Here is a 25,343-nt window from a genome sequence, read left to right on the forward strand (position 1 = left end):
GCTGCAGCGCTTCGAAGTCTGAGTCTTCCCCCCTCATCCGGAATTTTGCACAGGCGAAGCCGATTGCCTGCCTGAACATAATACACCAAAGCCAAGCATATGGCATACATGTCCAGAAACGAAAACCCGGTCAAGCACACGAGCTCTGGCTCTAACATCGCAGCTGCCCCGCGTGCCAAAGCATGCCCGAACACCGCGGCGCCAACCCGTGAACTTGACTACGGCGTCATCATGTAATGCAGCTGCAGGAATGGAGCTGCGTGCCTCTGCAAGGGAACAAGTGCTGGCCCTCTGTGTCGTGTTGGCACGATGTTTCCCAGGCCACATCCTTGGGGAGCTCTCACACATGCACAGCTCGCACCCACTTGAAACGTTGCAGTGATGCACACGCGACATCGGGCCGGTGCTCGGCAAAGGCGAACTTTAGCTGAAAGGAAGCAGTTAGTTAGGGCCAAGTCTGTGCCTCCCTGTCCCAGCACGCACAGCCGATTCCCCATATCGCGCATCTCCGCATTTGAACTTAGACTCTTGGGCCCCCTTCGACACCGGGCCCTGGCATATCACCGCTTCTTCAGTTGGGCAAGCAAAACAGGTGCAGGTTCTTTGCGGCTGACAGCTGCGTGATAAATTGGCAGTTGTGTGCATCCAGACAACGTGCAAACCGACACTGCACTGTCGCACCCAATGTGGGCGGAACGCGGAAGTTCTACAACACACGGCGGTTACGAGGTAACATGTGAATTCGCAACTTGCGCTACTGACTGCCTACTCTCGTGCCGCCTGCAAGCCCACTCCACCGTCCGCTCTGGTCTACGTACGCATTCGTTTCCACCACACTCGTCATTAACACAAGTATATAACCCTGCGGAACACGCCCTGGGGCATCTGGATGTGGCTTTTGCCGGATATCCTGCTACACCCAACGCGTTCTGCGGGCTGCAGCGGTGCACAGCTGCTGAGTTGCACACGCGAGGCGAGGTCGGCACCGGGCACAGGCGGACTCCAGCTGCAGAGGCGCAGGCGACAAGCGGCTAAATGCATCAAGGTGGAAACTCCATAGGAAGCTCCTTTATTCCTGTGTGCCTGCCTCTTGCGTGCCTGCCTCCTGCATGCCCCTCCTCGAAGGGTGCTGTAGCAAGAGTAGCTTGATTTAACCAATACCGCTCACCTTCGCAGTTGTGTGCTGGAGCAAGGAAGCTGGACCAGCCGCCCAGCTGGGATTGCTTCGTGCTCCAGTACACCAATCAGAAGATGGGCACTGGGCTGCGTCAGGCGATAGGGTCGTTCCAGAAGTCCCTTGCTTCCACCATGGTCCATGTTTCATGGGACGACTCCTTTCAGCCAACCGACTCTGGGCAGCAGGAATGGCACAGCGACACCGGGGGTCAGGGGTGGCGGGCAAGGTTTTAAGCAGCAGCGTGCATTGGGGTTGGGGGACCCACCCGTGAAGGGACCAGGGCTTGCATCTCCCTGGGTTAGGACAGGTACCGCTGGCGCCAGGGGCCCAACCGTTCTCTCGCTCATGGCATCCAGGGGTCCCCAACTGCCCAGCTTTTGGCGTTTGGGGGGGGGGGGGCTACAACCCCCCAACCCCCCGGGAAGGGGAAGTTGGCGAGATCCGGGGGCCGTATGCAGCCTTGTATGCATCAGCCCCACGCGACGGGAATGCCCCCCCTGCAATCGCCCAATCTTTCTCGCCCAGAGGCCTGCATTGGGGGCCGTTTCTTGCCGCTCCGCAAAGATGAAAGCCCTGATCGCTACTGTATCTGGCTGCTTGACGGGTTTGTGGATTTCAAGCTCGGCCGGGAGCAAGGATTACCGAATCACCATGGGCTAGCAGGCGGCAGCTGCTGGGCTCGCAGAGCCTCTGAGGACGGGGGACTCTCCTCTTGACCCCAGATAATCAGCGGCGTCTTGCATTTGCATTCACACTAGCTTACATTTCTCTTTAATCACATCCCTGCAATTGCTTCCGGACCGGGCTTCACAACGCACAAGGGTCATTGAAGGAGTCAACATACAGTGGCTGCAGCCTTCTCTGATACGTAATCGCATTGCAATCGTCCACAGCATCTTCTATCACCATAGTCTCTGTGCCCCACTGCAGCCCGTGCCCGTCCCAGCCCCCGCGCCCGTGCTGGTGGTGGCGTTGTCCGCACCGGCAGTGGGGCCGCCACTGAGGCCGCCGCCGCTGGCATTACGGTACTCCCACGCCCCGAGGAAGGAGGAAGGCCCGACGGCGCGCAAGTCCCACATAGCCTAAGGAAAGCCCCAGCTCAGCATCAAGTCCTTTTACGGCGTTTCCTGCTGCTACACCCGTACCGTCATCCTTGCTGTACCGGTAATCGCAAGACCGTGTAAACGAAGCATGCCCGAATTGCACGATTTCGGCCAGACCTGCTCCTTATCCGAAGCCTGAAATACACACTCACAACTGCACACACAAACAAAAACTAAGTTTTTGCGCATTGCAGCAGCAGCAGCCGCATCACGGCAGCGGCGTGACGGTCACGCTCACATCCGCATCCAGCCCGTCAAACTCCGCCGCCACGTGCAGCCGCGTGCACGTGCCGCCGCCGCCGCCGCCGCCGCCGCCGCCGCCGCCACCAATGCGCAGCGGCCGAGGCAGTAGGTACACGCCCTGCACCGCCGGGCCGGGGCCGCCCAGGGGGCAGGGGCCCGTGCTCACTACCAGGCCGTTCCCACCCTGCTGCTCCTCCTTACCACCGTCCTGCTCCTTGTTGGCACCCTGCTCCTTCCCACCCTGCTCCTCCGTCGCGCCGCCGCCCACAGGCCCAGGCTCCAGCAAGTCGTACTCCAGCCACAGCACCACCGCATGCACCTCCACACCCCCATCCTCACCCTCCCCACCCTCCTCCCGACCACCCACACCGCCACCGCCACCGCCACCGCCGCCACTGCCACCCGCCGCCGCCGCCGCGTTGAGCTCCAGCACCGCCTCCCCCTCCACGTCGCCCAGGTGTCCGGTGCAGTCCAGGCGCAGCAGCGGGGTGCGCGGCGACAACTCCACATAGCCGCCGCCCGCCTGCGTGGACCGCGTGTGTGTGTATGGATCGTGTTATTCGTGTGTGTGTGTGTGATGGGGCGTGTGTGTGTGTGTGTGTGTGTGTGTGTGTGTGTGTGTGTGTGTGTGTGTGTGTGTGTGTGTGTGCATTGAGAAGATGTGCGCGTGTGGTGCGAGCGTGATTGAGCATGTGGAAAGATTTGAGTGGCGGGATGGCAGGGGGGGTGGGGGAGAAAGGGACACGATGTGACAGCATGACGTGACCAGAGGTGTGCGCAGTAATTGGGCGGTCAGGTGCAGCCGTCGGGCGCATTGTGTGGCGGTGGCCGTGCCGGTGGTGGTGCACACGTGAGCGCCAGGCTCGCGACCTGCCAAGGAGCGGCGTGCTCGCGGCAGGGCGTGCCGTGCTCTTTCCCGCTCCCGCACGCACGCTTAGTTCCATCCGCCACCCCATGCATACACACTCACACACACACGCCCCACACTCGAGTGACCCACACCCACCTGCCACATGGCGTACGGCAGGATGGGCAGCGGCTGCCTCCCGCCGCCACCACCACTGCCGCCACCACCACCACCACCCTCGTCATCGTCATCGTCGTCGCCCCAGACGTCATCCTCCTCATCGTCCTCCCGCTCCTTGCCCCACTTCGCCCCGCTGCCGTGCGCGGCTGCCGCGCCCCCCTCCGCCCCCTGCTCGTCCGCTCCGGCGCCCACCACGCCCAACACGTTGTTCGCAGGCGACAGATCCAGGCCCTCGATCACACCTGCGGAGTAAGAAAGTGTGGAGAGAGTGATTGTATATGAAACCTAACACCATTTCAATGTGGAGCCTTGCAGAGCTATTTACATATATTTTTGCAGTTGTAAAGAAGCAAGTTATTATATTATTGAGAAGGATCGGAGGCGGCGGAGCACTCACCCAGCGCGGTGCGAGTGCGGTAAAGCTCCGGCAGGCTCGCCGCCACTGCCACCAGGCGTGCCGCCGCCGGCACACACACCACCCGCCTCCGCCGCCCGCCCTGCTGCTTCTTTCCCCCTGCTGCCCCTGCTGCCGCCCCTGCCGCAGCCGCCGGCCCTGCCGCCGCCGCAGCCGCCGAGCCGCGAATGACGTCGTAGTCACGCCAGAACTTGAGGTGCGCCCACGGGACCAGCTGCTCGAACTCCGAGAAGTAGGGCTCTGACAGCAACACCAGCGGCCCCTGCTGCTGCTGCTGCTGCGGCCCCTGCTGCTGCTGCTGCCCCGGCTGCTGTATGGAAGCCGATGCGGCCTTGGCGGCTGCGCCGCCGCCGCCACCTGCGCCGCCGCCGCCGCCGCCGCCGGCCGCCAGTCGTTTGAAATAGGCCTCGGACCGTACGGCTCGGATCTTGTCGGCGGCGGCGGCGGCGCCCAGCAGGCGGGCGGCGGCGGCGGTGATCCACTCGTTGATGGCCATGCTGCTCTCCTGTGTCAGTATGGCGTGTAGGGTGTGATTGGGGGTGGGGGTGAGCATGCGCATAAGCAATTGTATGTTGGAACACGCACCTGCAACCACCATAGCCCCCTCCGTCCATCGCTTGCAATCAGTGTACATACAGAGGTCGAATGGAGCATACACCGGCAATCCCGCATCCAAGCACCCATGCCGCACCGCCGCCTCGCCAGCCCCGCACCCGCACCTGCAGCAGCGTCACCGACGACACGCCCGGGTGCGACGCCGCCAGCAGCCCCAGAGCCAGCGACCCGTCCACCACCACCACCTCCGCACCACCACTGGCACCTCCTCCAGCACCGCCCCCTCCGCCGACGCCGGCATCGCCTCCTCCGGCGCCGCTGCTGCTGCTGCTGCCGCCCTCCCGCTCCGCTGCTGCTCCGGCCCGCTCCTGCTCCGCCCCCGCCGCCACCCCCGCCTGCTCCAGCGCCCGCTGCAGTGCGCGACTGAAGGTGGCAAGGCGGGCCTCGTCACCTAGCTGCCACAGCGCCTGCGTGCGTGCGTGTCCGTGTGTTTTGTCATGTTGTGTGTGCGTTGTGGGTTTGGCATACGCCCCACCCCTCAGACCACATTGAGGCCGCCCACACACAGAGACCACACCTATGTAGGTCACAAAAAGCATGGTATGTAATGCCGTGGCCGCACATCCACCCAACCATACCTGCCCGCACCCACCACACCCACACCCACACCCACCACACCCACCCACACCCACCCACCCACACTCACATCCACACCCACATCCGCACCACACTCACCTGCGGCCCCATGCAGCCCATGAGCGGGATCAGCTGCGCCGCCTCCGCCGCCTCCGCACGCAGCGCCGCCAGCACCTCCCGAGCGCTACTGCTGCCACCGGGGTTGCTACTGCTGCTGCCGCCAGCACCACCAGTAGCATCGGCGGCCTCCTTGCCTGCTGCATCTTCCGCACCCGCGCCTGCTGCGGCCGCCTCCTTGCCCCCCGCGCCCGCGCCCGCACCCGCACCCGCACCCGTCTCCTTCCCCCCCGCGCCCGCGCCCGCACCCGCCGCCGCCGCCGCCACCACCATCTTGCCCCTGAGGGAGACGTCGTCGTGCTCAAACGCCAGCGTCAGCAACTGGCCGGGCGTCAGCGCCGGCGGTTCAGCTGCCAGCTGCAGCCAGCACTGCTTCCAATGGTCGCGCCACCCCTGCCGCAGCCCGCATTCGGCGCTGGGGCCGCCGTCGCCGCCCGCCGCCACCGCGCCCCCCAGCCAGACGGGCGCAGTGCTCAACAGCAGCAGTGGCGGCGGAGCAGGAGAAGAAGAAGCAGGAGGAGAAGGAGCCGCCGCCGCCGCCGTTTCGGACGCTGCTGCTACAACCTTGCCTGCGGCTGCTGCTGCTGCTGCGTCCAGGGCTGCGGGGCTGTCGTGGGGCGTCATGCCCAGCTGCCACCACAGCAGCACAGCGTGGGCGCTGCCGGCGGCGGTGGCGGGCACCTGTGTTTGTGCGTGTGAGCGCGTGTGAAGATGTTGGGATGTTGGGATGTTGGGACGGGGTGAAATTGTTCGGAGTGGGGTGGCGTGGTTGGGATGTTGGGATGTTGGGGTGGCGTGGCGTGTTTGGCTCCTCCCGACTTGCCGTGTAGCAATGCAGAATCCCATCCGCGGTAGAGCCGCAGAGCCCAGCACCCTCCCTGTGTCACAGCCCCTCACAGCGTCATCCCACCGACACCCCCCGCCCCCCGCAACAACCCCCACGCGACGAACCCCCCCCCCCCCGCCACACGCCGACACCCACACATGCGGCCACGCGCACCTGCACGCGCGTTTTGCGCCCCGACGGCGGCGGCGGCCGCAGCCAGTCAAAGTCAAACACCAGGAAGGGATCGCTGAGGGGCCGGATGGACAGCTGCTGTTGCTGCTGCTGCTGCTGTTGAGGGTCCGAGGCAGGGGCAGCGACGGCGGCGCCGCCTGTGCCGGTGCCCGTGCCTGTGCCGGTGCCAGCGCTGCTGACACCGGCACCGCCGCTGCCGGTGCCGGTGCCCGCAGGTGCGAATGCGCCGGCCGCCGCCAGTGCGCCGCGCCGTACGTCGTACTCGTGCAGTAGGTCCACGTGCATCTCCCGGATCTGTGTGTTAAAGAGCACAAGGAAAACATTGCGCACGTGTATGCGATGCAGCAGTGTATGCGATGCAGCAAAGCGATCTGTGTGTGTGTGTGTGTGTGTACACACACAGCCACACAGCCACACACACACACACACACGGACACAGCAGTTAAAAGGTACGGATAAAATGACTCCAGTAATCCCCCCCCCCCACACACACACGCCCCCCACCCACCTCGTACATGTCGTCCTCCCCGCCCCGGTACTGCGCCGCCCTCGCCCGGGCGTCCAGCTGCCCAAGCACGCCCAGCACCCGAGCCGCGGCAGTAGCAGCTGCAGCGTCCGAGGCGGCGGCAGTAGCAGCAGCAGCAGCAGCAGCAGCAGCGTCCGAGCCGCCGCGGCGAAGGCCTGGACACATTGTTGTCGTGTTGGGATGTGGTCGTGTTGAAAATTGGAGGAAAGGCGCAGGAAAGGGAGCACGAGTGGCCAGAGAGTCTGGGGGTAAACATCCAGATTGGCCGGGTTCACACACTTGGCGTGCACACTTGGAGTGTGGTATAATTTAAAGCGCTAGCCTTTGTCTTTGGTCCTAAAGCTTTACCCATCGACGAGAGACGACACATGCCTCTCACACCCAACCCCATACCATTTGCCTCCCACACATCCCAGACCCAATCCCATACCACCTCCCGCCCACACCTCCCACACACCCCAGCAGCCACCCCCACCCCCCACGCACCCCCCCCACCCTCACCACACCCCTCCAGCAGCCACCCACCTCCCACACACTCCCCCCAAACCCCCACACCAACCACGCACCATCCATGCGGTCCATCACGGGGCACTCCACACGCCCCACCACCCACCCACCCCACACACACCCCACACATCCCAGACCGCCCACACCTCCCACACCTCCCACGCCCCCCCAGCAGCCATCCCATCCTTCAGCCACTCAGCCCACACCCCTCCAGCGCTTTCGGTTTAGTTTGGGCTGGTATCTATTACCCCACACATCCCAGACACTCCCCCCAACCCCCCACCCAACCCCAACCCCACACCTCCCACCCACCCGCCCCACCCAACCACGCACCCGCCATGCGGTCCATCACGGGGCACTCCACGAGCTGCCCGAACACGCGGCTGTGTGACGGAATGACCACACCGCCCTCCTGCGCGCATTGGCGGTGTGGAGGGGGGCTACATTCATGATTAGTTAAGGAAGTGGTAGACGGTAGACCATCTTGCGGAACATGAAGCGTTATGGAGCGGGGGTTAACTTTGAACCAATCCCGTAAGGAAACAGTTGCGCTGCAAAGAGATTCTGCAGCCGCATAGCCGCATGGAGGTGGTGGTGGTGTGGCGGGGTTGCAAGGTTATATCGTTGGGATGGGGTTGCGGTGGGGATGGGGTTGGGCTTGGGGTTGGGGATGGGGATGGTGTGGCGGCGGCGGAGGGAGGGGGAATGTATTTGCCAACTAAACGGTCCCGGTCGGGGCGTGGCATGTGGGTGTGGGTGTGAGCGGCAGGCACACGAAGCCGCCCAACTAAAAATGGAAGGCTTTGAGCACAACGCCAACCCCAACGCCAATCCCAACCCCAACCCCATCACCAACCCTCACCCCAGTCCCACACGCCAACCCCTTTACCCAACCCCTTAGCCAACCCCAACCCAAGTCCCCAGCCCCAGCCCCAGCCCCAGCCCCAGCCCCAGCCCCACTCCCAAACCCCTGCCCCCCAGCCCAAGCCCCACTCCACCCCCCCCCCCACTCCCAACCCCCGCCCCCCAAACCCCAATCCCACAACCCCCCCCCACCAACCCCACCTTGATCAGGTGTTGCACGGCGTGTCGCATGGTGGGAATCATTCCCTCCCCCAGCAGTTCACTGTCGAAGATCTCCGTAACCACCACGTCCACCCGCTCGTACATGTCAATCGGATCCGGATCAGATCCAGGGGCGCCGCCGGCAGCCGCCGCCGCCGCCTTGGCGCGCGCCGCCGCCAGCCGCTGCTGCTGCGGCGTGGGCGCGGCGGCGGCGGCGGCGGCGGCAGTGCCGGTGGCGGCGGCGGCTGAGGGCGGCGGGCGCACGACCATTTCGTCGGAGCGTTTGTTGACGACGCGAATAAAGTGCGACAGGCCGTTGGCTGCGATGACCTTCCTTGACAAGTTCTGTTGATGGAGGCCGGCACACGGCAGGCGGCATTGCTGAGTCAGGGGAGAAGAACCCAACCCGCTTTTCCCACCACCCGCCTTTGAAACCACAACTCGCTGACTTGTAAACTCGCTTTTTCCCACAGCACAGCAGCAACACGAGCTCCACCACCACCAGTACCGCCCACACCCGCATCCCGGCGCCGCCACCCCGCGCACCTGCATGGGTGGAAACACCTCGCATGCCGCCACAGGCGCACTGGGCGGCGCGTCCGGAGGCAGCGTGCCTCCCTCCCCCTCCTCCTTCCCTGCCTCCTTCCCCTTTCCCCCAGAGCTGGCCCGGACGTCGCCTGCCTCCGCCCCGGCTGTAGCCGCCCCCGCGCCTGAAGCGGCAGTAGCAGCTGGAGCTGCTGCGCTGCTACTGCCGCTGCCTGCCGCCGGCTGTAGCTGCTGCAGTGTGCGGGCAGCCATCATGGCGAGCAGGCCGGTGCCGGTGCCGATGTCCAGCACACGAACCGCGGCAGGGCCCCCGCCCGACACCGCGCCGGCTGCCAACGCAGCCGCGTCGCCGGCTGTAGTTGCAGCTGGCTGCGCCGCCGCAGCTGCAGCAGCAGCAGCAGTAGCAGCAGGGTCGGTGCCAGCTTTCGCAGATTTAGCAGCGGCTGCCTTCGCGACCGCGGGGATGACGCGTCGCAGCGCCGCGGCGTAAGCGGCGTTGCGGCGGGAGTCGGTCAGCATGTCGAGGTAGGATGATGTCGCGACCAGGTCGGCCGACGCGTCGTCCTCGTCGCCCAGGCCCGGGTCATTCACGAGCACCCAGTCCGCCTCGCCGGTCAGGGGGTTCAGCTTTTGGACGAACATGGCGCCGGCTTGCACGCCGTTAGCGACACGAGAAGTTGGGCGGCTGGCGGCCGAGCCGCGAGTGCTAGCGGTTCGCTTAAAACGTAGAGCTTCCGAAGCAAGGGAATTGAGGCTGGTGCAGAAGCGGCAAACTGCGCGCATTAGCGGCAAGCCAATTCAGCTGTCAAGGGCATGCAGCCAGACGTATACATTCTCAGTTGGCGTTCTCGACTACTGTCATATTGTTTGAGGGGAAAAGGTGACAGCGACTAAACTGCATTGAAGCTGTTTGGAAAGAAAACCCATTCAGAGCTCATGCTCTGCTCGTTACCGTAAAATAGGTATTGGTATTGATTCATGAACATAATGACGCAAAAACTTCATAATATAAGACTCTGAGCTGATGTAGAACGTGCAACTTGACCGACTTCTTCTAGACCGTCCTTGACTATGGCCGCGGACCCGCTGCTGCCCCTTGCACCGGACTATGTGCATATAGATGCTTCCGGTCTGCCCGCGGAGCTGAAGGGACGCGTGCTCTTTTCAAGGTGCGTCGCCGTGGCCAGGTGCCGCGTGCCCCCGCTCTATCACTCAACTTGCCCGGTGCCGGGAGCCCTTCACCCTGGGTTCACCTCGCGCCCAATCACAGATCCACTTTCAAGCAGTCAGGGGCGAATGCAGCCAGTAAATCCGGCGATGCCGCGGCCGGCAGCCAAGCCGGCAGCAGCGGCAGCAAGAAAATTACGGAGCAGCACCCTCCCTCCGGCACCAGCAAGGCCAACAGTAGCAGCAGCAGCAGCCGTGCTAATGGCGGCGGCGGCGGCGGCGGTGGCGGCGGCGGTGGAGGGTTCAATTTTGGCGCGGCTCTAAAAGGGGCGCTGGCTGGCGCGGGGTCCGCAGCGGGGAGCAGCCGCGGGGACGGGAAGTTCGAAGGGGGAAAGGACTTCATGGTCAGGTGCGTGCCACACGTTCGTGACACGCCCGGGCAGGGCGAGTGCTCTTTGTTAAAACAAGTTTGCGAGGGCTGGTGGCGATTATGGGATCACCCATGTGTGGTGACTGCTGGGGTTTTGGGTTCTGGCTGAGACGTGGCCGAGCTTGAGTTCGGCATTTGTATTAACGGATGGCGGCGTCCGTACTGTGGCGACGTAGCGGCAGCCACACCCCGTGACAGCACACAGCCACATTTTGTGACAGCACACAGCCGCCCCTCACAACCGCCCCTCGCAGCGTGTGCGTGTGCATGTGCGTGCATGTGACGTACGTCCGCGGCCCACCCTGCCTGCCCTGCCCACCTGCCGCCACCCCCCACGCCCAATCTGCGCGTCCTCCTCCTTCAGCGTACACACACACACACACACACACACACACACACAACACACACACACACACACACGCTCGTACACACACACACACACAGTCACACACACGCACTGCCCCCCGCCCCTCATGCCGCGTGCTGTTATGCCGCCTGCAGCGACGCGCCCGGCGGCGGTCGGGCCAAGCTGGTGCACCTGACGCCGGACGCACTGGAGGGCGACAACGCGGAGCGGACACTGCGGCAGCTGGACGCGCTGCAGGCGCAGGTGCGGGGTGGGGGGTGGGGGAGGGGCAGGAGGGGTTTGTGGAGGGGAGGCGGGGGGGGGTTGGGGGGCGGCGTGTGTGGGTCGGCACGGCTACAAAGCAGGGTGGGTGGGTGGGTGCGTGGGCGGGCGAGTAGTACGCTACGCCCGTGTCCCCGCCCTCTTCCTTCCCAATGCCCCCATGCAACGTTGTTGTTTCTTTAGCACACACACACACACACACACACACACACACACACACACACACACACACACACACACACACACACACACACACACACACACACACACACACACACACACACACACACACACGTGTTGCGTGTAGGCCGGGCCACGGCCAGCGCCCTCGGCACCCGCCGCCGCACGGCCGGCGGCGCGGCCGGTGGCCTCGCAGCACGCGGCGGCGCTGGCGGCGGCCGCCGGCTCCCTGTACAACATAGACGATGACGTCAGCAGTGATGGCGGCGCCTCGGCTGTAGCAACAGCAGCAGCAGCGGCGGCTGTAGCAGGGCGGCAGCAGCAGCAGCAGCAGCCGGCGGCCGCAGCGGCTGCAGCAGCGGCTGTAGCAGCTGCGGGGGGTGCGCTGCCGGAGCCGGCGTACACGTTGCGGGAGATCGAGGGGGCGTGCGGCAGCGGCAGTAGCAGCGGCAGTAGCAGGCAGCAGCTAGAGGTGATGGTGCTACTGCCGGAGGCGGAGGGCCCGGGCGAGGTGGAGGTGCTGCTGTTGGCTGCGGGCGCCGGCAGTAGCGGCAGTAGCGGTGGCACTGGCTGTAGCCATGGGGAGCTGCACGTGGGCGTGCCGGGCAGGTGCCTACTCAAGGTGCGTGGCGTGCGTGGCGTGCTTGGAGGCTGCATGCTGTGCGTGGGGCTTCACAGGGTGTTGCTGTGTTGAAACGGAATCAGATAGAACGGGGTGCGCGCCTATGTTGTGTGTATGTGTGGCAAGGAGCACGTTCGACCACTACGGGGATGACTCTTGACAAAGCTTGAGAGGCTGCGTCCGCACGTGTGGGTTACACGACGGCCACAGGTCACATGAGGGGTTAGAAGGGCTGTGGGGCGTGTGTGGTATTCTCTTTCGTCCCTCCCTCCGCCCTCTCCTTTAACCCACCCACCCCTACCGCCCCTTCCCTTCATTCCCCCTCTCCGCCCCTGCCTCCACACCTCCCACACATCCCACACCACGCCCCACGCCACGCCCCACACCAAAACCCCGCCCCACGCCCCTGCCTCCACACATCCCACACATCCCACGCCACGCCCCGCACCAAAACCAGCTGCCGCTGCCGTATCACGTGCTCGACGACACCTCGGCCGCCAAATGGAGCAGGGCCCGGAGGCGACTGACGCTAACACTCGCACGGGCAGCGCAGTAGCGGTGGCAGGAGCAGTGGGGATGGCAAGAGCAGCGGCAGGAGCAGTGGGAGTGGCAGGAGCAGGGGCAGCAGCTGTGGGGTTGGAGGTGGCAGTGGGCGGGAGTCCGCAGCAGTGGCAGCAGCTGCAGTGGGGGTGGCAGGAGCAGGGGCCGTCCTCCCCTGGTTACGACGTGGGAGCAGGCTTGGGTAGATAGGTGCAAGCACAGCCACAGCGAAGTTATCCTTATGATGTTTAATCCCGCAAGAGTTAGGGATAGCGATTTTAAGGATGATTTCGGCGATTGCTGCGCTTGCACCGCTTTGTTGCTCAACGAAGTCAGACATCCCAAAGCTGAGATGCTGAGAAGCAGAAGCTGAATTGAAGCCCTGCTGCACGAGGGCATGAAGTCCGTATGCTGGCAACATGTGGGGTTAGTGGGGGCTTGGCTGCCTCGGCAGTGTTTGGGTGATGCGTAAGAGGCTGTGTGCGATAATGTGTACGATAGCACACACGACACACCGCCAACAACAACTGATGACACGGAGTGTTTGTTGAGTTGTAAAGGCTCCCTCTGAACGTGTGTGTGTGTGTGTGTGTGTGTGTGTTTGGGGGGGGGTTGCTCGGGGTTTCGTTGGCAGAGGGTGCAGGCGGCGCAATCGGTGTGGGGCGGGAATAAGGGAATTGTTTACAGCTGCTGCAGCGAAGACATGGGGATTGGGAAGCGATATGTGACATCGGGAAGAGTGAAGACACCCTGATGAGGTAGGGTGTGCGGGCGAGGCTGACACACTGTACCATACGGCACCGTATGTGTGTGAGGGGCTGCACAATTGGCATCCCTGCTTTGCTGTCCAGCAGGGCCTCTTGGGGCACGTTTATCGAGAATGCTTTGAAGACGAACATGTGAAGCCAAGGAAGCCAGGGAGCACAACGGTGGAGAGGCCTGGACGGTTAGTACGGTTAGTACAGCTGTTGCGTGGTGTCCTTGCCTGTTGGGCCAGTGGCACCATTGCGGTAACCAACCCCCTTGTGACTTGTTGGACAGCTTCGCCTTTCCTCTCGTACATTACACGAGCGCACGCGAGCCAGCATCCAGCTTTGCCGCTATACCGGTACTCTTGAACCTGGGTGCACTCCTGACCGGGCCTAACAGTTCGCATTTATATACAGGTCCGTAACAGGCCCGTTACGCATGCGCACGGTAAAGGGGCGCTCGGCATGCATGCCCCACGGCCCCCCGAGCCCCGTCACGCTGGCGAGGTGGCCCGTGATCCATCCCACCCGGGGGGCCTGGCAGGGCGTAACTGGTCCTTTGGCTGCCATAGGGATTGTTTGTCTTGAAAGCAGTCTCGATAACAGGCCAACCCGGGCAAGCATGGACGTATGGTGGATGCCTGCCCTGGCCGATAAGCGGAGCTAGCCAGCCTTACGGTAGCACACAGTGGCCGACGAATGGCGAACGGGTGCTTACAAAGATTCAAGGATTTGAAGCCTCGAAAGTTATACACCAGCAGGCAGTCTCGAGGCCCGTGTCCCCCGCGGCGGTCCCAATCCAATTGCCAACTCTGGACGCCTCTACGTCTTCTGGCACACCAAGGTGTTTGCCATCTTCTGGGGTCTGGGAATGGGCTGCACCCTACGGGACTTCACCAACCTGCCTTACCACTGTCCCATCGCACACCCCCGGCGCCGGTGAGTGTTGTCTGTTGATGTGCGATGGGACAGTGTTAAGGCAGGTTGGCGAAGTCCCGTAGGGTGCAGAATGCATGCACACGCTGGTCATCGACGTTGCGCTGCCAAACACACACGGCGCAGGCATGCAGTCGGTGCCTGGCCCGCCATACGTGCCAGCGGCTGCCTATCTTTATTAGCCACCCGCCCGCCATCCGAAACACAAGAGCAAGACCAGCTGGGCAAGCACCACGCGCACGTGGCCAGCAGCACCGCCGAGTATCGTACGTTCCACACGTGTGGTAATTACGTCTTTGTTCAACCCATCGGAAACCGTTTTAACTACGCACATCAGCACACAGCCTTACACTCTCTAATACACCAGACCGGCGTGCAATGCAAGGCTAGCTCCCGAAATCGTACGGTTAGTAGCCGCGCCACGCACCACATCGGCCGAGCGCCACGCACCACATCGGCCGAGCGCCTCGCACCACATCGGCCGAGCGCCACGCACCACATCGGCCGAGCGCCACGCACCACATCGGCCGAGCGCCACGCACCACATCGGCCGAGCGCCTCGCACCACATCGGCCGAGCGCCTCGCACCACATCGGCCGAGCGCCACGCACCACATCGGCCGAGCGCCACGCACCACATCGGCCGAGCGCCACGCACCACATCGGCCGAGCGCCTCGCACCACATCGGCCGAGCGCCTCGCACCACATCGGCCGAGCGCCACGCACCACATCGGCCGAGCGCCACGCACCACATCGGCCGAGCGCCACGCACCACATCGGCCGAGCGCCACGCACCACATCGGCCGAGCGCCTCGCACCACATCGGCCGAGCGCCACGCACCACATCGGCCGAGCGCCTCGCACCACATCGGCCGAGCGCCTCGCACCACATCGGCCGAGCGCCTCGCTTTGAAGCCAAGCAAGGAGTGCCATCACCCAACGCAAGCTCCCGTCCATTCCTCTCGTTATGCAAGTTCAATAGTACAGGCCAAACGTTTCCTCACTCATGGAGTCACACACACACACACAGAGGTAGGCACACACTGGACGTCAGCTGTTCTGACCCACCCACCTTGACTACAGCCTCCGCACTGCTGACGACGCACGCGATGCGCTGCGGGCGCTGTGGTGCTGGGCGAGCGAGTGCTGGCTCCTGCGCGGCACGAGCGGCTGCAGCTGCCGCCGCCAGCCGCCGCCGCCCAGCAGTGCGCCCGGCCTGCTGGATGGAGGTGGTGCTGGCAGGAGGCACACGCGCTGCTGCCTGCGGCTACAGCTGGGCACGGCCGGAAAGGTGCTGGGCCCCGTTGCTGCCACCAAACCGTCTGCTGGGTCCGCCGCACACACGTCCGGCGAGACAGCACGTTCCAGCAGCTCTCCTTGGTTGCATGCCATGTCACCGCTGGCGTTGCTTGCTGCTGATGTGGCAGCCGCCGCCGCCTGTCCGCCCCAGGCTGCGTCTGCCGTCGGCGGCCGCGGCGGCCCGCACTCCAGCAGCTGCTGCAGCTCCTGCCGCTCACTCCGGAACAGCTCCTCCGGCTCCTCGCCAGACCCCTCGGCCGCCGTGGCCACTGGCGTGGCGTACCCAAAGTCCAGGAGCACCACACACGGCCCCTGCTGCCACGCGCTGCCTCCCTCCCCGCTCCCGCCCCCGCCCCCGCCCCCGCCCCCGCCCCCGGCCCCGCCCCCGCCCCCGCCCCCGGCCCCGGCCCCGGCCCCGCCCCCGCCCCCGGCCCCGGCCCCGCCAGCAGCACCCCCGCCTTCCATGCCCTTCGGCTGCCAGTGCGAGGCCGCCAGCGCAATGTTCCGCAGCGCAATGTCGCCGTGCAGGACACCGCACGCGTGCACCTGCGCGCGTGTGTGTGCGTACGGAGCCAGGGAGGCGCACCGTACACAGCAGCGGGGCAGAGGACTCCAATGAATCAGTTGGTGCTTGGCGCATGCATGCAGACGGAGTCAAGAATGTTCTGTGTACCATGCATGTGCGGTGCGAAAGGAACTGATCATCTAACCCCAGGGGAGCGAGTCCGTCGCAAAAGCACCCACGCACCGCGTCCAGGGCAGCGAGCGCCCCCGCGCGTGTGGCCTCCTCGCCAAGAGCCCAGCCGGCCTCACGGTTCAACGACGGACCCGCCAGGCTCGTGGCCTGAGGCGGGGGGGGGGTTACGTTCATGATTAGAGGCGGGGGGGGGGAGAAGACGGAGTGTGGTCAGGATTGCATTGGATGGGATACCTGGTACGTCCCACTTTGCACTCAACTCACTTGGTATGGAACCCCGGTTCTCGGACCCATCTAGCCCATCCACGTGCGGTTGTGCGCCAAAGCAGTCCCCCGCAGCATGTGATTGCGCACCCCGCCACCCCACGCACCCTGCCACCCCCACGCACGCTGCCACGCCCACGCACCCTGCCACCCCCACGCACCCTGCCACGCCCACGCACCCTGCCACCCCACCCCACGCACCAGGAAGTATTGCCAGCCGTTGCTACTTATTCCCGGTTCTTAGATTATCTTGCCCTTGTGCCAAGCAGTTCTAGTACTTGATTGCCCTGCCACCCCCCGCACCAGGAAGTACTGCCAGCCGTCGCAGTAGCCGTAGCCCAGCAGTCGCGGCACGTAGCTGCCCTGCAGCGGCTGCAGCTCCTGGTACATGCGGGCCTCGTGCTGCAGAGCAGAGCAGAGCACAGCAAAGTAGAGCAAAGTGGATTGAAGGAGTCCGAGAAGTAATCACGCCGGCGATAACGCTTTTTTCATTGCGTGCGTTGCCAAGCCGAGGGCGGGCCGCCCTCACACACACAAACACACACACACACACACGCACACACACACACACACACACACACACACACACACACACGCACCCTCACCCACCCACCCACCCACATACCTGCAGCAGCTTCTTGCCCTCCGACCCCTGCCACAAGTCCACCAGCTTCACGGCTGCCAGCAGGCCGCCCACAGCCCCCTCCAACACCACGGCCGAGCTCGAGTCCGCCAGGCGACGGGGCGTGTGCCCCGGAACCTGCGGGTCAGGCCTGTAACCCGGGAACAGCTGGCTGGTGGTGCACCTGCTCTCCGCAACGACCGCCGGCGGGGGCGATGTGGGCCCGCCGGGCGCGGCACCACCAGCAGCAGCAGCAGCAGCAGCAGCAGTCGCCACGGCGGCACCCATGATCGTGCTTGAGCCCGGCGGCTGTGCGGCGACCCCTGGTTGTACGTGTCCGGATCCCCCCTGCTGGTGGCTGCCTGCTGCTGCTGCTGCTGCTGCTGCTGCTGCTGCTGCGTCATCCCTGCCGCTGCCTGGCCTGCCGCCACTGGGCTGCTGCTGCTGCTGCTGCTGCTGGTGCCGGCGCTGGTGCCGGCGCTGCGCCCACCACGCCTGGGACATCCTCAAGGTGCAGTACAGCGCTGCCGCGGCGGTCAGCGAGCCCGCCCCGCAACCGCCCGCCGCCGCCGCCTCGCCCGGCTCTGCTGCTGCTGTCAGCGGAATGCTGGGGCTGCACAGCAGCTGGGTGTGCTCGCGCCGCATGCAGACGAGCTGCCTGTCCGTCAGCAGTACACCGTACGGCACGCGGTCAAGGTAGCCGTACAATTGGTGTACGGCCTCCGCAACGCCGCTGTCCTTGTCCGCGGCGTCGTACGCATCCGGCATGCTGCGGCCGGCAGGTACCCAGAGCTCGGCTGACGTTTTCACCTCCACCGCAACCAGCACAGTCTTGCAGTCGGCGGACAGGAGCAGGAAATCCAGGCGCCCTGGAGCTCCAGGGCGGCGGGCGACAAATAATGAAGGGGCAAAGAAGGGTTGGTTGCAGGTCCCAACAGGCATGCAGGCGTGCTGCTAGCTTCTCTGCTGTCATCCCGCCCATCCAGAACAACAATAGCCCATTCACCCAGCCAGCAGTCCCGTACAAATACACTGCAACAGTCCCGTACAAACGCACTGCGCAGTCCCGTACAAACGCACTGCAACAGTCCCGTACAAACACACTGCAACAGTCCCGTACAACACACTGCAACAGTCCCGTACAAACACACTGCAACAGTCCCGTACAAACGCACTGCAACAGTCCCGTACAAACGCACTGCAAAAGTCCCGTACAAACACACTGCAAAAGTCCCGTACAAACGCACTGCTGCAAAAGTCCCGTACGAACACGCTCCGCAGTCCCGACCCATCCATCCACGCCAACTAACCTGAGCTGGCGGGCAGGCCCTCCACGTCAGGCCGCATGCGGCCGCACACGAAGGACTTGGAGGCCTTGGAGGCCTTGGAGGCGTATTGCAGCGGCCTCAGGAAGCACGACAGGAGCTGGTCCTGCAGCTCCGCCTCGCTGCCTATCGAGTCCATGGGCGTATCCATCGTATAAGCAATGGCAGGACCGCTCTCCTCGACCGCATTCAGCAGCGCCTGGCACTCTGCGAGGTAAGCAGAAGTGAAAATCCTACTTGCGGCTTGGCATCCTTGACGAAACAAAGTGAGAGGGAAGTGCTGCTGGCAAGCCTTCAGTATGCCGGCCGCCTGTGATGTGATTGACGCCGCACGAGGGTCGTGGCTCGCTGTACAACAAGTGGAGGCACACCATACACGGTTCCATTTCTTTCCGTTAACACCTTCCCCCTCCCCACCCCGGCGGCATTGACACCTTTCCCCTCCCCACCCCGGCGCCACTGCATCCACCATATGCATCACTCTCCACCTGCCCCCGCGCCCACGGCCCACTACTTACCCTGCTCAAACGTTCGCCAATCCAGTACTTTGGACGGCGGCTGAACGTCCGTCTGAGTGGAAGGCGACGATGACAAGACGCACGACGACAGATGCAATGGTGGTGGGCGGAACTTCTGCAGGAACTGTTTCAAGGACGCGAACTGATAGCGCGTCTCCTGCTGCTCTGCAGCGCAAAAGGGCGGTGCAAAAGCGAGGTGACGGTTCGTTTCCAGCTAATCTCCCACAGGCTGTCCACAGCAACATACAGCAGCTTCAGTCGTTGACAACGAACAGCCGCTCTTGTTGCACTCCTTGGTCTTTGCCACGCATCCCAAGCTTCAGAGCAGCCCCTTGCATCTTTCCAAGCCAGCCGAGACTGTTTCCCATTTCCCCAAGCTCCAGGACCCATAGGAGCTGAACGCTATGTGGGTGTTGGCTTAGGAGGCGCCAGTCCGGCTAGGGATCTGCAAACCCGAGAACAGCGTATGCTACACGGCTGTTGGCTTACCGGATGGGACAGTCCGAGCCCGACAGGGACCTGGCCCGAAGGGACCCGACAGGGACAGGGACCATCTCTTTGTGTGCATAATGCACAACACGGGAGGGCACAACCTCCCCTGATGCACAAGCGCAGCTCTCCTATGTGCGCTCTGTTATTCTCTAACACGTTTACCCTTCGACTAGACACGCTCGCGTACACACCGTGCACCATAGCTGCACATGCATGCCCGCCCCGCATACACGCGGGCTTACCGGGAACCTGTTCGTCGTGTTGCGGCTCCACGCCCGGCTTGCTTGTGTCCACACCTGGCTTGACAGGAAGGAGTCAGCTTACACGTCACTACATAGCGCACACCTTCCGCTATGCGCAAACGTACACAGCCCACTAACCGCGGGCGCAGAGTGAATTTCCAAGCAACCAAGCCCAGCCTTGCATCTTACCTTGCGGGAGCGCAATTGGCAGCTCCTCCTCCTCATTCAACTGCTGTAGGAGCAAAGCCTTTAAACTCGCGCGTGTTGCAATCAGTTCTTCCAGCGCGAGCTGTGCGGCCTGGGCCTTTTGGGAGTCGGCCAGCACGGATTTTATCAACCTGCATCAAACATCAGGCAACATGACTTCACGCATGGCTTGGCTCAAAGACCCCAGGCACTTACCCTTCCATTCGCAGACTTTCCTCCTCGAGCTCAGCCAGCTCCTGTAAAGCATTTTTAAGAGGTCTGGTATAATTTGCGCTGTCAGCGCCCTTTAACCTAGAGTCCTCCACGGTTCCCTTTCCATCCTTGTCGAAATCGAAACCGAGAGGGTGCATGAATTCAAAGAATGCGTCACAGAATCAAGAGTGTGTGTCCGCAGTTTCAAGTTCATCACTTTTGAAGTCCCCGTGTACAAGCGAATGGCGATAGTTGGGCGCTGCGGTGCGTGATCCGTGTCGCGCCCACGCCACCTACCGATGCCATGCATGCTCGCGCGCGGTCGTATGGCCGCATCAGTATGTGTGAAAGGCGCCAGGGGGCGTAGTGGTCAGGCAGGTAAGCAGACAGGCACGAGACAAGAAGTTTGAGCTCCGGAGCTGGCGGGGAATGGGCTGAGCCGCGTCAAGGGAAGCGGAGGGATGCAGGACCGCTCGCCCGGCCACATCCCGGGGGTGTACCCCCGGCACACATCCTGAGCCGCGAGACTATCTGACCTGGCCCGGCGACATTTACCAGCCGGCCCGGCCGCATTCCATAACTGGCCCCGCCGAATCCCGACATGCCCGGGCCAAATCCCCTACCTGGCCCGGCCACATCCCTACCGAGATCCCCAGCTGCCCTAGCCTAATCCCCCATCTGGCGCAGCCGAATCCGCACCTGCACAACAGCACAAGCCAGCTGACCTACTTGGCTGGGCCCTATTGCTTCGCTTGTCCACGCTGAATGCTCAACCCGGGCCCGGCAGCATCTCGGGCGCCGTCACCCGCCCCATCACACCTTCCCCTAGGCCTACACCGTGGGCCTAACCCCTAGTCCTACCACCTTCACCACCTGCGCGCCCACGCACCTCCTTCATCACGCACCTCCTTGCCTTAAGTACATTGCCTTCATGGTCCCAACCGCCCTGTGCTCCAAGACTCCGCCCGTCGCCTCCAATCGCCAACATGCTGCCGGCAGCAGACGTTAGCGAAGTGTTTGCTAGTGAATGCGAATGCAAGACGCCGTCGCGAGCTCCAGGCTAGCAATAAACATCACGAAAGAAGTTAGTGTCAGCGGCAATGCGGTTACTTGTTACCTTCGAGACGAGACACTGGTGCGCGCTCCACGCTGCTCCGCATTCGGCACGCCAAACGGAGTCCGAGTGTCGTGGAGACTGCTGCCGCTTGCAGGGGCGGACGTGTTCCAGCTCGCAACTAGGCTGCTGCCATTCGCCGCGACAACGCGTAACCCACAAAATGCACCCACCTGGAACGGAGCCAGACGTTAACACAGTTGTGAAAGATGTTCTCCGTCGTCCACTATGCAAAGGCATTTCTAGACATATTCTACGAAATGGGAAGCGCAAGTGGTGTCGGTCCCAACCGTGGGCTGTGGACGTGTGGAGGCCGCCGCCGGTCCCCAACCCCTATCCCCACCCCCGGAGATCATGACACCGGTATCCGGCGGATCCAGGGGCTGCATCTCCTTACTTGCATGCACCGTGGGCCTAACCCCTAGTCCTACCACCTTCACCACCTGCGCGCCCACGCACCTCCTTCATCACGCACCTCCTTGCCTTAAGTACATTGCCTTCATGGTCCCAACCGCCCTGTGCTCCAAGACTCCGCCCGTCGCCTCCAATCGCCAACATGCTGCCGGCAGCAGACGTTAGCGAAGTGTTTGCTAGTGAATGCGAATGCAAGACGCCGTCGCGAGCTCCAGGCTAGCAATAAACATCACGAAAGAAGTTAGTGTCAGCGGCAATGCGGTTACTTGTTACCTTCGAGACGAGACACTGGTGCGCGCTCCACGCTGCTCCGCATTCGGCACGCCAAACGGAGTCCGAGTGTCGTGGAGACTGCTGCCGCTTGCAGGGGCGGACGTGTTCCAGCTCGCAACTAGGCTGCTGCCATTCGCCGCGACAACGCGTAACCCACAAAATGCACCCACCTGGAACGGAGCCAGACGTTAACACAGTTGTGAAAGATGTTCTCCGTCGTCCACTATGCAAAGGCATTTCTAGACATATTCTACGAAATGGGAAGCGCAAGTGGTGTCGGTCCCAACCGTGGGCTGTGGACGTGTGGAGGCCGCCGCCGGTCCCCAACCCCTATCCCCACCCCCGGAGATCATGACACCGGTATCCGGCGGATCCAGGGGCTGCATCTCCTTACTTGCATGCACGTAACCCCCACCCGGCCGGCGCCGCCTCCCTGTGCGGCCGCCGGTTCTTGACGGGTGTGGGGAACCGCAATGCGGTCCGCACCCGTCACTGTCCTGCTCCTGCCCGCCCCGTGTCCATTGTGCCTGTCGTTGCACGGCACCGCATTCGCATGGCCCATGCCGCACACCGTACGACCGGTTTTGCACCTTGCAACGCGCGCGTTGCTCTTTTTCTGTGGGCCGAAGTGTGGGGCATCCCTTCTTCTCTCTTCCTCTGTGCCTTTCCTTAGTTCTTTCCAGCTCAGCGACCACCGCCCCGCCATGCAGCCTCAGCACAGCACCGCGCAGCCTCGCTTAATCGCCCCTGCTCTTTGCGTGCTTTGCTATCTTGCCTCGTCCCTGGTTTTCCTTTACGCCTCCTTCTTTCTTCCCCTTGCATGTCGTGCTGGGCACCGGTGGCGCTGGCAATTTTCAGGTTGGTAACCGCCCGGCCTGGGCACGACAGCCCGGCGCGCACACAGCCCAGCAGTCAGTACACCACAGCTTACAGTCGCACCGGCGGCATGGGGCCACAGTGGTTTTCTCTCAGCGGTTACCGCCCCTTCGAGGTAATGTGCAGGCGCGCTCCTCCTTGCCACTCACGCCCCCCTTTCCTGCTGCCTGCTACCAGTGACATCAACGACTGGTCGTTTTTGCATTCGCATTTTCTTTAGCGCATCTCCGTAACGCTCCTTGTGCCAGCGCGATACAGCGGCAGTGCTGCCTGCTGAGTTGGCAGGAGCGTGCAACTACCGCAGGCAGGGTCGTGCAGGCCTGGTTCATGTGCCAGATCGTAATAACACAAGTACTGCCATGTTCGACACAGCCTCCAACAAGGAGCTGCTGGCGTACTTACCGTACCTGCTAAAAGCACCACGAGATGAATGTACAACAGACAGTTTTAACTGTCAAGCCGAAGGTTGACAGGTTTTAGCTCTGAGTTGTGCGCGCTGAGTTGTGCGCGCCCCTACAGCATTGCTCTGGCTATGGCAGGGTGCCGGGGCAGACTAGGGCGGGCCGAAGGCCATGGACCCTCAGCGACCTACAAAGGCCCCCTAGGTAGCAACGCAGCAGCGGCCTACATTCGTACTCATATAACACCAGGTCTATACCACTTCGGAAACACAGTATTATGCATGGTCACCTGTTAACAGCCACATACGTTTGTGACTGACGGCCGCAATATGCAAATCGATTTGCTGTCAAATGGCCCGAGGTGCATGCACACCAATGCAAAAGCCATGCAAGCTGCCCTAAGCAGCCCAGCCCACAGCAGTCTGACTACAACAAAACGCTCAGGAGTTCATATGGCCGCGCAAGCCACTCTGTTAACCTCCTCCGGCGCAGGCAGCGGCCGCACGCAGCGCAAGTAGTGATCCATCTCCGAGTCCATCCTTGGTAATCGCACCCTCCAGCGGCAGCTCCCACACCTCGCTGGTATCCTGTAGGATATGGGTTCCAGTATTGCGACAGGATGGGGGTGTGTCATTAGAAATACGCAACATAACCATGTAGGTAGGGCCAGATGGCGGAGCTAACATATGCACGCGGCCCGGCGACGCTACGTTGATCCTAGGCGCACTCATCCTACCACGGCCCGCAGAAGCCGCTGGGCATCGGCTTGCCCCCTCCATCGGCGCTGAAATGTCGGTGGCCAGCGGCAGCAGGTGGTCGCCGACCTGCTGGGGGGATGGGGTTGGGGTGAGGCGGGACAGGTGCTGGGTGTTGGGGTGAGCGCAAAGGACCCAAATCCATCACTCCATCACTGCAGTCCCTACTACGATGCAGACTGGCTATGTCTTACATGTGCCACGCCCGAGCCTTCATGCGCTCCTGCGAGCTTACCATGCCTGCGACTCGCAGCAGGGCCAGCCACACCGCTTACAGGCCCTGTGCCTGGATGAATGTCAACAGCTCCACCCAAGGGTCTTGGCTGTCTTCAGGCACGCCCGCCAGGTAGGTCTCATTGAACACACGCGAGTTGTAGGCACGCAGCTGGTGGGCAGCTGTGCAGCCGTGATGGAAGGATGTGTTCAGGCCGCGGCGCAGCAGCCCGACGCAGCCCTGGGGGATGCTGATGTCTAGGAGCCACGTCGGTCCCAGCCTCAACTCCTGACGTTGGATGTACGCGTTCCACGCCTCCCCTGGCTGCCGCTCCTCCACCTTCTGTTCAATATACTTGGATGCGTCCTCAAGCAGGCTCCGGCGAAGTACTTTTGCGTACTCAACCGCGCCCAACTTGAGAATCTCCAGCTCTGCGCCCTGCTCTTCGACCTTCTGCTGTAGTTGCTTGTGCGATTTCTCTAGAGCGTCCAGCCGGCAGAACAGGTCCTCGGAGGCCCGGAGTCCCTTCTCAATTGATTTTCCCATACTTGCCATAGCGGCAGCAATTGGTAGCGAAATAGCTAACGGAGCATGACTCGGGTTGCTGACCCTGCGGGTGGACCGGGAATCGTACGGGCCCGGTCCGCTGGCCAATGTCGGGTGCACAAAGCTCGAAATCAGCTCGTTTCGCTTGGCCGACTGCCGTTAACGCTTTAGAGTATCAAATGCAAAGCTTGTGCGGCCAGCGTTGTGCCATTTCAGCGTGCCCGGAGGCATGCGAGCCCAGGGCGAGGTAGGGTCAACGGCGACCCCGAAAGTGAGCCTCAACGCTATTGTGATGTGTTTTAAACATAGATCAATACTCATAAGCAAATAGACATGGCCTGGGGAGCCTTCGAGAGCACGCATGTGCGTGCGATGGTTGCGCACTTGCTTGAAACGTGCGCCCTGCACGTCCGCGAACCTTCTAAGGGTAATGACATGCGTCATGTTCACCAGGAAGCACAGCAGGGGCATGCTCTGGTGCCAACCCAGTACTCCCGGTGACCATCGGCGCTCCATTTCTTAAGGGCTACACGCGGGGAAACACGCCTGAACTGCCGTTTGATGCATGCCCTATCAGCTGCATGCGCCGCTGTAAAGGCTTGCACGTTTGCGCCGGTCGCAAGCATGCGCCAGCACGAGTCCGCTGGGGCGTCCGCCCCGGTCCGTGGAGACCGGGGAGCAGCCGTACGACTGCCCGGTCCGCGG

At 63.0% G+C, this 25,343-nt stretch overlaps 4 protein-coding genes across 5 annotated transcripts; 1 reads left to right on the forward strand and 3 right to left on the reverse strand.

Annotated features, from left to right (window-relative positions):
• Nucleotides 1-38: 38 nt before the first annotated feature.
• CHLRE_02g141626v5 (uncharacterized protein) lies at nt 39-9,714 on the reverse strand. Its single transcript, XM_043060100.1, has 11 exons — nt 8,936-9,714; nt 8,390-8,734; nt 7,658-7,736; nt 6,800-6,972; nt 6,274-6,585; nt 5,256-5,954; nt 4,685-4,987; nt 3,948-4,470; nt 3,530-3,792; nt 1,820-3,046; nt 39-1,006 (listed from the first exon to the last, which is right to left on the reverse strand). Exons 1-10 carry the CDS (start codon nt 9,575-9,577, stop codon nt 2,489-2,491), a joined length of 3,897 nt encoding a protein of 1,298 aa, XP_042927866.1. The 5' UTR covers nt 9,578-9,714; the 3' UTR covers nt 39-1,006; nt 1,820-2,488.
• A 100-nt stretch (nt 9,715-9,814) lies between these two features.
• CHLRE_02g141646v5 (uncharacterized protein) lies at nt 9,815-13,543 on the forward strand. Its single transcript, XM_043060101.1, has 5 exons — nt 9,815-10,104; nt 10,206-10,511; nt 11,034-11,142; nt 11,468-11,962; nt 12,420-13,543. Exons 2-5 carry the CDS (start codon nt 10,504-10,506, stop codon nt 12,516-12,518), a joined length of 711 nt encoding a protein of 236 aa, XP_042927867.1. The 5' UTR covers nt 9,815-10,104; nt 10,206-10,503; the 3' UTR covers nt 12,519-13,543.
• A 410-nt stretch (nt 13,544-13,953) lies between these two features.
• Nucleotides 13,954-20,414, reverse strand: CHLRE_02g141666v5 (uncharacterized protein). 2 transcript variants are annotated; one of them, XM_043060102.1, is made up of 11 exons: nt 20,343-20,414; nt 20,049-20,089; nt 19,836-19,984; nt 19,647-19,700; nt 19,402-19,431; nt 18,913-19,077; nt 18,380-18,601; nt 17,073-17,938; nt 16,751-16,849; nt 16,235-16,330; nt 13,954-16,032 (listed from the first exon to the last, which is right to left on the reverse strand). In XM_043060102.1, the coding sequence occupies exons 1-11, from the start codon at nt 20,349-20,351 to the stop codon at nt 15,265-15,267; spliced, it is 2,499 nt and encodes an 832-aa protein (XP_042927868.1). In that variant the 5' UTR covers nt 20,352-20,414; the 3' UTR covers nt 13,954-15,264. The 2 variants fall into 2 exon arrangements, with proteins under 2 accessions (XP_042927868.1, XP_042927869.1); XM_043060103.1 differs by lacking the exon at nt 19,402-19,431.
• Nucleotides 20,415-22,761: 2,347 nt separating this feature from the next.
• On the reverse strand, nt 22,762-24,914 carry CHLRE_02g141686v5 (uncharacterized protein). The gene is made up of 3 exons (XM_043060104.1): nt 24,114-24,914; nt 23,860-23,947; nt 22,762-23,710 (listed from the first exon to the last, which is right to left on the reverse strand). Exons 1-3 carry the CDS (start codon nt 24,114-24,116, stop codon nt 23,550-23,552), a joined length of 252 nt encoding a protein of 83 aa, XP_042927870.1. The 5' UTR covers nt 24,117-24,914; the 3' UTR covers nt 22,762-23,549.
• Between the last annotated feature and the right edge of the window lie 429 nt (nt 24,915-25,343).

The sequence above is a fragment of the Chlamydomonas reinhardtii genome, chromosome 2 (assembly GCF_000002595.2).
Source record: "Chlamydomonas reinhardtii strain CC-503 cw92 mt+ chromosome 2, whole genome shotgun sequence".
Lineage (NCBI taxonomy): Eukaryota > Viridiplantae > Chlorophyta > Chlorophyceae > Chlamydomonadales > Chlamydomonadaceae > Chlamydomonas > Chlamydomonas reinhardtii.